This window comes from Megalopta genalis, chromosome 1 (assembly GCF_051020955.1).
Source record: "Megalopta genalis isolate 19385.01 chromosome 1, iyMegGena1_principal, whole genome shotgun sequence".
NCBI classification, from domain to species: domain Eukaryota; kingdom Metazoa; phylum Arthropoda; class Insecta; order Hymenoptera; family Halictidae; genus Megalopta; species Megalopta genalis.
Window position 1 is genome coordinate 12116699 of NC_135013.1, and position 14793 is coordinate 12131491.

The 14793-nt window shown below is 40.0% G+C and overlaps 1 protein-coding gene across 4 annotated transcripts in view; it reads left to right on the forward strand.

Annotated features, from left to right (window-relative positions):
* Shrm (shroom) overlaps window positions 1-14793 on the forward strand; it is a 480715-nt gene that overhangs the window by 461793 nt on the left and 4129 nt on the right. For all 4 annotated transcript variants that reach the window (XM_076521392.1, XM_076521401.1, XM_076521403.1 and 1 more), the window contains 2 exons: window positions 9944-10160; window positions 11973-12239. In XM_076521392.1, coding sequence (XP_076377507.1) covers window positions 9944-10160; window positions 11973-12239 — 484 coding nt within the window. The remainder of the gene's footprint in view (window positions 1-9943; window positions 10161-11972; window positions 12240-14793) is intronic.

Here is a 14793-nt window from a genome sequence, read left to right on the forward strand (position 1 = left end):
GAGGTCTCTCCCGCGGTGGAAGACTTTCGGCGACTGTTTCTCACAGAAAATTAAATCGATGCGCGACTTTACGTAATTTTTGATGACCAGATAATTCTCTTTTACGAAAACTGTGTTTCACCGGAAACGCGGTTAACTCTTTCACCGAAACTGGAGAGTATGGTAAATGAAATATTTGCATTTTGCTGTATTTTTATGGGGTTATTTATATGGCCATTCAGATTATATTACTTGCACTTATATTATGAATATAAAAAGAAACGACAATGTGGCTCTCACTCGTAAGACGTATACAAGATAAATACTTAAAGGGTTAACAGATGCTTCAGGAATTATATTTTATAATTTTGTAGCTAGATTATATTTTATAATTCTATAATATACTTTTAATTCTTAATAATAATGTCTTTAAAAAAATCTATTAGCAGTTTTATCATATTCCAATACGTGTAGATGGGAATCTTTCTAAATTACATGAAACGTGGTTGACAATTTTCAGAGCAGTTTCAACGATTGCAAAACTCGGGCAATTTTTATCGACGCGAGAATGCTAAAAATCTTCAAGAAAAAAATTAAGAAACGAAGAGATAGTAAGGAAGTGCACGGATGCAAGTTTGCAGCCAATGCAAGTGCACCGGTTGCATCACCGCGACAGCTTCCCCCAGTCACCTGTCTAGAATCCTCCATAGTTTACGATTGTTCCAGCGAGTCCGATTCTTCGGTTTCTCGCTGCAGGACCCGCAGCCTTTGGAACAAATAAGATCCTCGTATCCAACGTGCACAACGATTCGACAGCTTGTCATTATCGTTACATAAACGCGATTTGATCTTCCTAGATGATACAGGACGCCGATATTTCATACAGGTTGCCCCACGCGACTGGCACTTTCACCGAACCAGCTCGAGAACACGGGCCCCGACGATTATCGATCGCGATTTCCCCGCGGTGTTTTTAATGCTCGACTCAGTATCAGGATTAATTTTCTCGTATTTACACGCACGGCACACGCCAGCCACGGTTTCTCGTTAAACGTACCGGCAAAACTTAGCTGGCAACGGAATAGAAATAACCTCCGATAAACTGTGATTGCATAACAATACAATTTCTAAATTTTCGTTATAAGCTCCGATAAAAAGTTGAAGAAACGTTTTTGTTATTGCAAGTAATAGCAAAATTGAATAGAACAGTATTTTTAGTCATTGTACAGTATGCTAAGTGCCTCCGATATTAAAAAGAAACGATCGATTCGTTTGGTACAGATGGAAAAAAGTAATCGCGTTTTAACCCTTAGCGCTCCACGTGTTTCTCGAGTGCTACCTACCAGCAACTCCGGCACATTTTTCGAGCAAAGCGCCCGAGATAAAGGAAATCTTATTTTGAGAAATGGGTAAATTTACTATTAACACGTTCCGTGCCGAGCTTTTTTTACTCGAATCTTCACACTTTGATATTTTACTAAAACTTGATGTATTACGTGCAATTATTAATTCTCGTACACATAACAACGTAACAAAAACTTATCAACGCCCATTCTTGCGGTGGAAATTGATTCTTCGGTTCTAAATTTCTTGTAAACAATTTGTTCAGTTCACTAAGTAAACATGCAAGCGTGTACCATCGATGGTACACGTGGCACGGAACGTGTTAATGATATTCTTCGCAATTCTTAAATAAATATATCCCTCGTGTTCTTTGACGCGATTTATTATAAAATTAGCATCGCGAATCGTCTGTTGAATTCTGTTCGGATACGGAATTATTGAAACAGAAATATCTTTTGCTCGATTAATAATTAAATTAAATTAAAAAGTAGTAAATATTCTTCGGACGTTCTAAAATAACGTTGAACAGCGTTTCTCTGAAAAATATCACTACCAGCAACTCCGGCACATTTTTGGAGCAAAGCGCCCGAGATGAAGGAAGCCTTATTTCGAGCGGAAAAGATTACACGTCCTCGCGAAAGCGTTTGATTTTATTCTTTTTACGTTGTTAAGCATAAAAATGGGCAAAAAATGTTTTAATCGTAATGGTACACACGCTGAGCACGTTTTCACTACAAATAACAATTGCCAACGTCGACAAAAACATAGCATCTTCGGTGTCAACATAGCGGAGACAACGGAGCGCTAAGGGTTAATTTGCAGTAGTTTGCGTGAATTTGAATAAGTTTGCGTCAGTAGCGTGTCGATGAGACGAAGACGAATGTTTAAGTTTGTGACACGCTCTAAGATGTTTTATTAATCGTTTATTACTCTGCTAACTTCTAGCGAGACCAGCTAAGTATGCTCGGTCGAAGATTACGGCAAGTGTACACGCGTTAAATATTCATGCTTGCGCATAAAAATCATGGTATATTACGATTCAAGTTATTAGTTAATTATTGAACAAGCGATATTGATATTCAAATAATAATGTAAATAATAATGTGTTCAACGCCAATTTTGCGTTCCAATAGAGAATTTCTATTCACGTTTCGGCATGAAAATGACAGATTTTTAGTTTTAGAAATTTGTTCTGCTTAAATCGCCGAAAATACAACAACAATGTTTGTATTCAATAATTCTGTAGAATCCCTCGACTTGTCTTTATGGTGCCTTGCTCTCTTTATGCATCGTTTAAATAAGTTCAAATATACACAATACTACTAAAAAAATACACCGTTGCATTTCAAAGAGATCGTAGGATCATGCTGTACAAAAAATCCATACAATCGAAACATTAAACGTTGAACAGAGAGTACTTATGTAACCGGTTAGCTGTTGCAATCTCTTCGAAAAAGTGTACAGGTTACTATAATTGTGCTGTACATGTTTGATTTTCTTTATAATTTGTTCAAATACAACACTGTTATAAAATATATAATCAAATATAGAATATCAAATTATTCTGAACTATTCTCAGCTGTTTTCGACGAGTATACTCGTCGCGTAGATATCGCAACATTTCGTGCTGCGACGAGTATACGCGTGAAAAGCAGCTAACTGTTCAAGCAAAAAGAAATCTCTAATGGACAACGAAACAGGTGGCATCTTTTCGCATTCATTCAGAGGCCAACTCGTAAAAGATCGCACGGTGGTTGTGATTTTCGCGTCGTTTGAGATCGAAATAGCTTGCGGTTCGCCACTGTCGTATCCCATCGACGGATCGAGGCCGCGGCGATGATTAAGTTATCTTCGGTGTAATCATGCTAAAAAAATTGGGCTCCGCAGCAGAGCCTTCGATTTACGGAACAAATGACGAGTGTTTCCATAGCGGAGCCAACGGAGCGCTAAGGGTTAAAAGGTGTTCGAATAATTTTTACCAGGCACAGTATTCCCATGGGAGAACACAAGCTTCCTCTCGTCGCGGTAAAAGTGAAGAAAACGTTTCAACGGTCTCGTATTTCATGTATGTACCTCCAGCCGCCGTGAACGCATGAAGCTGTACCATTGAAACATGACTTTTAACCCTTTCGCTACTACGGGCCACTATAGTGGCCCTCCATAAGATGTCACTGAGGTACTACGGGCCACTATAGTGGCCTTTCGTATGATGCCACTGAGGTACTACGGGCCACTATAGTGGCCTTTCATAAGATGCCACTGAGGTACTATGGGCCACTATAGTGGCCTTTCATAAGATGCCACTGAGGTACTACGGGCCACTATAGTGGCCTTTCATAAGATGCCACTGAGGTACTACGGGCCACTATAGTGGCCCTCCATAAGATGCCACTGAGGTACTACGGGCCACTATAGTGGCCTTTCGTATGATGCCACTGAGGTACTACGGGCCACTATAGTGGCCTTTCATAAGATGCCACTGAGGTACTATGGGCCACTATAGTGGCCTTTCATAAGATGCCACTGAGGTACTACGGGCCACTATAGTGGCCTTTCATAAGATGCCACTGAGGTACTACGGGCCACTATAGTGGCCTTTCATAAGATGCCACTGAGGTACTACGGGCCACTATAGTGGCCCTCCATAAGATGCCACTGAGGTACTACGGGCCACTATAGTGGCCTTTCGTATGATGCCACTGAGGTACTACGGGCCACTATAGTGGCCTTTCATAAGATGCCACTGAGGTACTATGGGCCACTATAGTGGCCTTTCATAAGATGCCACTGAGGTACTACGGGCCACTATAGTGGCCTTTCATAAGATGCCACTGAGGTACTACGGGCCACTATAGTGGCCCTCCATAAGATGCCACTGAGGTACTACGGGCCACTATAGTGGCCTTTCGTATGATGCCACTGAGGTACTACGGGCCACTATAGTGGCCTTTCATAAGATGCCACTGAGGTACTATGGGCCACTATAGTGGCCTTTCATAAGATGCCACTGAGGTACTACGGGCCACTACAGTGACCTTTCGTATGATGCCACTGAGGTACTACGGGCCACTATAGTGGCCCTCCATAAGATGCCACTGAGGTACTACGGGCCACTATAGTGGCCTTCCATAAGATGCATTATATTGCATAATGTTATTTCCTCTCATACTGTAAATTAAAGAGCGCATGCTAAGACGTTATAAATACCCTGGAATACCCTTTATTTATAAATACCCTTTGGAGAGAAATTTTTTCGTACGAAAACATTCAAGCAGCTTGGATTCTCCGCCGCGGTACTCCCGCTGACGATCGACGTCGCGTAGCGTGCAGCGATGTCGCGGCGCTCCGTTCAGCGGAAGTACCGCGGTGGAGAACCCGCCCGTAGCGAAAGGGTTAATGGTCACCGCAACATAATTACTTCCAGAACTTGTAATACAAATGCGAAACGAAATTGAATTATCTCGATATTCGCCGCGTATTGAACTTGATCCTCCGTCTTGGACGCGTGGCTAAAGAGGTCGTGCGGAGAATCGTTCACAGAGATCCTTTATTCTCCGGCGAGCGCGCGTGGGCGTAGCTCGCGAGCGTCGTTAACGAATCGCCATTACCGTCGGGATTTAATTGTCGTTTTTCACCGGCGGACGCTCCCCGCGGCGAGACGATGACAGGACTCGACAGCTGAATAAACTTGGCGCGATCCGTAACTTATCGCTCGGCGTTCAAGCCTCCAACTGTTCGCCGTTCTCAAGGTCATGAAAAGTTTCACCCTGCGACTCGAACAGGCTGGTCTGTTCCCTAAAATCATCTCACAGAGCCCCGCTATCTTCGGCTCGAAATAATCTGTGAAACAATCGACTGAAAATACGATCTTCTCCGATGATCTTTGAGCTATCTTCGCGTCAATCGAGATTTGAGAACGCGTAATTTCAACATTTCTGCGTTTTCGGTTATTGAAATTAGAACTGCATATTTGTGGGGAATTTATTCAATGAACTTTGTTTCATCGGACATGTATTATAATAAAAATCGTCGGAGGTTTGGATAAATTTCTATGATGTAACCATAAAATAGCTACTTATTGTTCCGTCAAGCCAGCGTTAGAAGCTTTTATATAGATCTTAAATGATCTATTAATTTATTCAAAACCGATTTTTATCGTCTCGATGCATTGGAAATCAATTAGTCCAGTGACACAGACCTATTATTTGAAAGAAAGCAGTGAGAAGTTTCTTTAATCGAGTGGAAGATAAATAGCGTTCTTATATTTTATTTTCCACGTACCATAAATGCGTAACGATTCAGAGAATAATCGATTAACCCATTGACTGCCAACTACGAGATATCTCGTAGTAAGCGTCTGTACCAAAACTGCCAGCTACGAGATATCTCGTAGTGGGTGCTGCAAGTTTCGATTGGCTACAAATGGCTATTTGAGTTAGGAACTATTAGAAAGGATGAATGAAAAATGTATATAGTGTAGAGAACATATTGATTATCAATAAAAAAATGCTGTAAATGCCATTGCAATATTATATCAGTAACTTAATATTATTATATTTCGTAAAACTTCATGTTTTCTTTCAAATAAAACCGTGGCACCCAGAGCAAAACGCGCTAAATTTGCATGGCAGTCAATGGGTTAACCGTTGCAAAATTTCGAAGCACGAATCTGTTTTGCAGATATCAACTTCGCCAAATTAACTTTGGAATTGGGAAAAATTCTCTGGATAGGCCAAGTCTTTCCGATCGAAATAAAAGAAACTTCGACTTAATCGAGCGAACAGTTCTCGAGATAAAAATTGATAAGCGCATCCTCCGCGTAGATTAATTGCGGACGATTGAAAAATCTCGAAGCCTGTATTTAATATATCAATTTGAAATGAATAAAGGTGAAAAGGAATAAAAGGTGAAAGAAATAAAGATGACTTAAAGTCCGCCTAATTCCGATGTTACTATATCGTAGTTTATTTATATAGGGCGAGACGCGCTAAATTTGCGTGCCAGTCAAAATTTCGAAGCACGAATCTGTTTCATAGATATCAACTTCGTCAAATTAACTTTGAAATTAGGAAAAATTCCCTTGATAGGCTAAGTCTTTCCGATCGAAATAAAAGAAACTTCGACTTAATCGAGCGAACAGTTTTCGAGATAAAAATTGATAAGCGCATCCTACGCGCAGAATAATTGCGGACGATTGAAAAATCTCGAAGCCTGTGTTTAATATATAAATTTTAAATTAATAAAGGGATGACTTATATATATATATATAAAGTCCGCCTAATTCCGATGTTACTATATCGTAGTTTATTTATATAGGGCGAGACGCGCTAAATTTGCGTGCCAGTCAAAATTTCGAAGCACGAATCTGTTTCGCAGATATCAACTTCGTCAAATTAACTTTGAAATTAGGAAAAATTCCCTTGATAGGCTAAGTCTTTCCGATCGAAATAAAAGAAACTTCAACTTAATCGAGCGAACAGTTTTCGAGATAAAAATTGATAAGCGCATCCTCCGCGTAGAATAATTGCGAACGATTGAAAAATCTCGAAGCCTGTGTTTAATATATAAATTTGAAATTAATAAAGGGATGACTTATATATATATAAAGTCCGCCTAATTCCGATGTTACTATATCGTAGTTTATTTATATAGGGCTAGACGCGCTAAATTTGCGTGGCAGTCAAAATTTCGAAGCACGAATCTGTTTCGCAGATATCAACTTCGTCAAATTAACTTTGAAATTAGGAAAAATTCCCTCGATAGGCCAAGTCTTTCCGATCGAAATAAAAGAAACTTCGATTTAATCGAGCGAACAGTTTTCGAGATAAAAATTGATAAGCGCATCCTCTGCGCAGAATAATTGCGGACGATTGAAAAATCTCGAAGCCTGTGTTTAATATATAAATTTGAAATAAATAAAGGGATGACATATATATATATATATATATATATATATATATATATATATATATATATAATATATATTTAATATATATTTATATATTTAATATATAAATTTGAAATAAATAAAGGGATGACATATATATAAAGTCCGCCTAATTCCGATGTTACTGTATCGTGGTTTATTTATATAGGGCAAGACGCGCTAAATTTGCGTGAATAGGTTGAGAGCGGCCCGACTGGCCCACTTGGTGAGTAAATAGGTCGAGCATGTATTACGGACGGGTCGATCGGTGTCGAAAATTGACGAGCAATTATTTCCGCCGGGTGAACGGGCACTCGGTAGCCCCATCGCTCGAGGACAATATTTACGCCGGCACGCGCCGGGAGAAAGTACCAGAGGCGCAAGATCATTGCGTAACTAGCCATAAATGATATTGTTAGGCCGGTTAGTCGGTGGTCTACGCATCATTTTCTCCGGCAGTGCGCGACGGACGAGCGGCGACATCGTTTCGATCGGATCCTGGAAGATGGAACCGACGCGCTCGGGAAAGTACGTTTCAAAGGGTTCGCGGTAGCCGCGGTTCATAGTAATCTGCGATTAGCTCGATCGTTCCTCGTAAACTGCGGCTCGATTCGTTCCGTGTAAACAGCGTGCTCCGCCGAAAGACGTTAGGGGAGTGCTTGCATTCCCCCGGTTCGTCTCAGGGAAAAAGATAATTTCCTCGGAGGAAAGCTGTCGGGAAACTGCCGAGTGAATTACTTTTATTTCTGTTCGACAAGAAATAGACAACCATGAAATCGATTATAAGATCGTATTTTAACTCGCACACTCGCAGAAAAATTGACAAATAATTCGTAGAGAATCACTTAAATTTTTACTGTTTTTTGGAACACGAGTACGAACTCCGCTTTGAAACAGTATTCTTTTTTCATTTATTCGTTGTACGTTTGTTCTTGCAATTAGAAGGGAACTATTCTATGGGAAGAACTGCATCGAAATCGTAGAAAAAGATTTTTTCGTACGTGCCTTCGTTTACGAGAAAATCGAGTTTTCGCTGTTTCCAAGTAGATACGGACAGTCGTGATCAGACACTGAACGAAAACATCGAACTCGGTTTTCTCAAAAACAATGCTTCGTATGGAAAAATATTATTCTACATTTTCAATAGAGTTCTTCACGAAGAATCATCTCCACGTTGTCTAAAATTGAAATCAAAAATCATTGGAGCAAGAATATAAAACGACCTTGAAATTCACTTTTTTATACAAAACGATATGTATACTTCGAGCTAAATGTTTCACGTAGAATTTTTTTCAATTGTGCCGTATATATAGTTGGTTGTTAGGGTTCGAACCTACTCGAGAAGCACCTGGGCCCGTCTCCCTATCCAGTTTCAAGATGCGTGAGGCAAACGGCGATGAAACTCCCAACGATCCCACCAACTCCGCTTCCGGTTTTCATTAATTGCGACGCCTAGCTGCCGGAGTCCGTAATAGCCGGTCGATCGGCGTGGTTACTTTTCGAACCGCCTCCGGAGCGGTCACTCCGCCTGCAGCTTTCCTTTCTTTATCACTTTCTCCTCGCGCGATGGAGCCGCCGCGCAGATCCCGCGTGCTCTTGAAGATAAAACCGCACTTATCTCGGGCGGATGCCAGCGCCGAGCACTTCTCTGATTCCGCGAACTTGAAACCCCCGGTGGCGCGCGCGTTGACCTCGTCATCTTCCACGCGGCGCGTGACTTCTGCCGCGAGACAAGTCGCGTTCCTGTGCGGTGACCGTAAATCAATCGACCATCCCTCTTCCCCGAATCGTGCCGATCCAGGCAACCGTGAGTCATGCGAGTGATGCAACACGTGATTAACTTTCCTATGGAAATCGGTAGGATACGTCTCGATCGGAAAAAGTAGCGACGTTCAGTTGTCTCCTTAGATTTGCTTAGAAAAATTAGAGATCTAGGGATCTGATTAGAATTTAGCAAATTCAGAAAATTATATGGCGGCTATAGATCTTTAACACTGGATTTACGGAGCACCGAAAGGAGCTGCGTTATATTAGTTTGTAAAAGTAACAAGAAGACGTTTATTCTGATTTTTAACTTGTGTTATTGTAATGTTTTGTAATATATATAATATTGTAATATACATATATATGTTACTTGGGGCAAATATTACAATAACACAAGTTAAAAATCAGAATAAATGTAAAAAAATACACACACATATATATATATATATAAATAAATATATTATAAAATATATATATATTTTATAATATATTTATGTATATATATATATATTTATATATGTATATTTATATATATTTAACTAAATAATATATAACATAATAATATATTATATATCATAAATATAATTTTACAAGCTGAATAATCGTAAATTAAAAACTTAAGGAAAAAAACAAATTCTCTTTCAAGATTGCAAAAGTGAGGGTAATCGCAGTAGAACCTCGATTATCCGAACATCCAATAAATACCAAAGCATTATCTATTATCCAAATGTGTTTCATCAGTTCGATTTAAGGCAATCCGTGTGCCCAACCCTGGTTTTCACTGTCCGGAATTTCACTCGCTTATTTTCATCATCGGTGCATAAAAACCGCATTCTATACAGATCAGGCGAACCAATGTAACCGCGATTCGATATTTCGAAGAAGGTAAATGATTAAGCTATCGTAACGTCGATGTGTTTCCATTTGCAGACACGAGTCGATACCCTCGATACCCTCGACACCGGTCACCCCGATCTCGGCCGAATCGGTCAGCCCTTTGTCGTCCACGTCAGCATACTTTACAACGTCCGAAGGAAAAGCCAGGTTCCTCACGAGATACTCGAGGGACGTCACCGTCGAGGGTTTGCGTCAAGAGGATGCAGCTACTGTTATCCCAACGGACAGCCTCGATCTCAGGCAGAAGAAGGTAGGTCGACGAGCTTGTAGCAATTTTTGAATCGCAATAATCCGACAACGAAATGCCAGAAATAGTTTCAAGCACTTGGCCGGAAGGTTTTGTTATTGAAAGATCGATTTGTCTTTGAAACTTAGTCTCTTGCACTAAGATTTCATTCACGGTTGCATTGAGTAGCACTCTTTGTTTCTATTAAATTTCTACACGGGAACGAAGAATGTGTATTGTATACCAACAGTTATAGCAGTTTTTCCTTAATTTGCGCTCAGAGGAGATACGATTGTTCGAGTCTCGCGTGTTGCTTTTATTTGTTAGTTGTTGACAATCGGTATCTATAAAAGCGAGCAGCAAGGATCGAATAATCGCATTTTCTCTTCCCAAATTGTACATTCTTGGGCGCAATCTGAGCGAATTAGGGAGAAATTGCTGTACTTTCACGTTTAAATATTGAGAATAGAAGCGTAGAATCTTATTTCGATTTAAAAGACTTGAGTATATTATATCTACAGGGTGTCCCGAAAGTGTCTCGCAATCCGAAATGGGAGGTTCCTGAGGTCAATTGAAGCAACTTTTTCCTTTGCGAAAATTTTCTCCGAGGCTTCGTTTACGAGTTATTAATGAAAAACACTGACCAATAATCGCGCAAGCTGAGCTGGGATTCGACCACCTCGACCGCTGGCGCCGTTGGCCCGGCCGCCTCGACCGCTGGCGCCGTTGACTCGGCCGCCTCGCGCCAGCTGAGCTCGCCTCTCATTGGTCACTGTTTTTCGTTAATAACTCGTTAACGGTGCCTCGGAGAAATTTTTTGTAAAGGAAAAAATTACTTCGAATGACCCGAGGAACCCGCCACTCTCGGATTGCGAGACATTTTTGGGACACCCTGTATATGGAGGCAGTTCAAATAGTATTATGTTTGAATATTGTTTGGTATCTTGGGACATGAATAGGAACTGACAGATCGGATGGCATAATTAAAGAGAACTAAAGAACGAATGTTACGATATCGACGTGCGTAAAAATAAAGTTAATATCCGGGAAATATTTCGTAGGCGAGAAAATACCTATGCATTTAATTCCTCGCTTTATGAAGTTATTTGTAGAATGCCGGATCAGTTAGAAGTGCGAAACAATTTTTCCTGTGTTTGTTGGTAAACAAAATTTTGTTTCCACGTTTTAGTTGATATTGCGGACAGCGTTGGTAAACAAAATTTTGTTTCCACGTTTTAGTTGATATTGTGGACAGCGTTATTGGGACGCGATATCTGAGGGCAAGGGGTTATTAAGACACAACTTCTTGGCCCATCGATTCCACGTGGAAAAATAAGTGGAAAATATAAAATACGATTTCTTCATTTGTGAAGATCCGTTTCTACTTGTCGATTGTCCTCGATTCTCTCGAAAAACGAAGCTTCAAATAGGAAAATTTGTGTTTTCATAGTTCTACTATCTATATTTTATTCTACTATCTATTCTACTATCAATGTTTTTGGATAGAATCACCTCGACCGCGGTAATAAAGTCACGGGTCACCCTGCGCGAACGTTTTGTAAAACTAACGAGAAGCAAAATTCCCTCGCGTTCTTTCGCTTTCGACGTCATTGTGAAACTAATTATTCGAGCTATGAAACCGCGTCGTTATTCGCTCCATAAAGCGACATAGAGGCGAGCACGGGTGACCTCGAAAATCACTGTGACGCTTCTTACATCACCGGGAAAGCGTTTCTTCCGTAATCGGTTTCCGGAGGAACACGCGTGACCGTGGAATCGCGGTTTACGAGCACCGGTGAAGCTTGACCGGCGGACTGCAATCGATTTTCCTCGCAGGAGGAGCTGATGATGAGGCTCGACAAGAAACTGGTAGTCCTGAGGGCCGAGCAGGAGGCGGTCAGGGAGGAGGGCGAGGTGAACGAAGCTCTGGGATCGCGAGTTTCGACGCGGATCTCCGCGGTCGCGAGACCCGCCGAAGCGTCGAAGTATCGGCTTCACGTGGAGGAAGTCGGCAAGATCACCAGCCTTCTTCTTGGCCTAAGTGGCAGGCTAGCACGTGCGGAGAACGCTCTTTACGGAATGCCGGCCGATCACGCTGAAAGGGTGAGTCCGAAATACAGAATTTCGTCCTTCAAAGTCCTCGATACAGATTCGTTTCTTGGGATTTTGTCAACGCTTGATCAGGTACTTACATACAGCGCATTTTTTCTTCATGTTCTACAAGCAAAAATAAGACTAAAATGTTATACAACAAAAAGGCCGTAAATGCTTTATTAGGAATTTATGACAAATACGAAATGTGATTTAAACGTTGCTAAATTTTTCTATATCTACATTTCAAAGTGACGTCCGTCTTTTTGTTGCCAGCATTTATTGTTAATTTCAGTTAGCCGCGATGTTGTCTAATCTCTTCGCAGGCGATGATGATTTTTGTAATTAATTCGTCTCTTGTACGTTGGTGTTATCGTATCTGTGACATTTCTTAATTTTGTCATAACTTCTGAACGAAGCATTTGTGGACTTTTTGTAATATTAGTACTCTTATTTTTGCTTATAGAACACACTCGCGAAATATGTATGGAAAAATGCGGGACACCCTGTACACCAAAATGGAATGTACTGGTATTTTTGAGTTGTACGTACATTACTTTCATAGAAACCGAGACATCGAAACACAGAAATTTAAAACATAGTTTTCTTATTTCGTTATAATTCTTATAATTATTACTATTCCTTTAATTACAATTTCTGCATTTAATCAAGGGTTGACAAACGATCGGTATCGTAAATATACGAATTGCGGCAATCATTTTGGTGAGAAATTATCTAAAACGGAGGGTTCTAATTAATCCGACATTTTACTGTTCCCATACGTTTACGAGCCATAAGTGCACAAGGATCCCGAATGGAGCAATGAAAAATTGTAAAAAGTTGTGAGAAACAGCCTCATCATCGTGGCGAACTGCTCAATATAATCTTGGTGTTATTGGTTACGCTAGCACCACAAATATCATACAATTAAACGTGGAAGGGTTGTTCGTGCGTAAAAGGGCAGGACGGTCGACGAAATAAAAGATAGACTGCCTGTATCGCGCAGCTCGATCAAATTGCCTTGGCCGTTCGTTGCTCGCATGCACGCGATACTTCTTCATTGAATCGTGGAATTTTAAATAACCAGGCAATCGAGCGTTTGCGCGATTAGCAGAAAATTCACCTGGCGTCCTTGGGGCTCCCCCCATTGGCGTCCGGCAACCCATGCAGGCGTAAAATAATTTCTAGTTATCGAACAGGAAGGCCGGTGATTGTAGACGTAATTATCTACTTGCGGAAAGTCTCGTTGATTTATCGAATATGTCTGGCGTAATCAAACACCGAGAACTATGAACGCGTACGTCCTCCGCGCATACCATCGATCGAAAGTTCGGAATTGACGGAGAGAAAAATTTAGTCGAATCAACGCTAGGTTTACGGAAGCCGTCAAAATGGCGGGTCACTAATTTTTTAATTCACGATCATTCGTATCGCAAAGATGCATTTATGAGTTATTTATTCAGTTTATATGTTACTTACGGCAAATGTTACAATAACCCTTGTTAAAAATCAGAATAAATCGTTACTTCTATAAACTAATATAAAATAGATAAATATATAATATATAATGTAATATAAATATAATATCAATATAATTAATATTTATAATTATTATAATATTTATATAATAATATAAATATAAATATATAATTTAAATAGATAAATACATAAATAAATGTAAAATATATAAATGTAATAAATATAAATATATAAAACAGCTGTTTTATATATGTGCTCCGTAATTCTAGTGTTAATAATCCGAGCACCTTAACCAAAGCTGCTTAAATCAAGCCGCTTATTGTACACTGATTTCGAGGCACTATTAACCGTTTGACTGCTGAGGAGCGCTATCGCGCTCTTCTTATGTTGTACCAAAAATGCGAAGAGCGCGGTAGTGCTTCTGTTTTTTTTTATGCCAAGACTGCGGAGTGCTTATTACCAATTTTATTCAGAAAATTAATTAAAACAAATTTATGTAAATAAGTGGTATTTTCTAATCTTTGTTGTTGCAAAGCAATACAAGTGAGTTTATTGTATGAAAAGTGTTTTACATCTTTTCCCATACACACGCAATTAGTGCCGCAGTTTCGGCATATGTCCGAAAATATACGTCAACAGCCAAACGGTTAAAAATTGTCACACCGTAATTCACAACAATGCTTGCATTACTGAATCTGTCCGTAATGAAGAAATTGCTAAAACTTCAGTTCATAAAAACGAAACGAAAAGAATGGCATAGAAACGTCTGCGTCTTGTTGGTGAAATAGCTTCGAGTGCGAAGGGTTAGTAATCGTCAGAAAAATTGCGGCCGCGTTTTATTTGATTCGCGAACTAACGAGTACCCTCGAGCGATGTAGTCCAATATCTCTGAAATGAGTACCAGCAAAGTGGTTATTAAGCCTTTTTTTGGGATAGAGCAAGGTCGTTAATGAAGCTATTAATTAAGCCGTCCGCTAGATAAAGCGTTAAACATTCCTTAATGGCTGTATTAATTTATAGAACGTAGGAAGTGAAAGTTCCATCGGTGGGTAAAACATTCGAGATTCTTTGTGCATTTATGACGGAC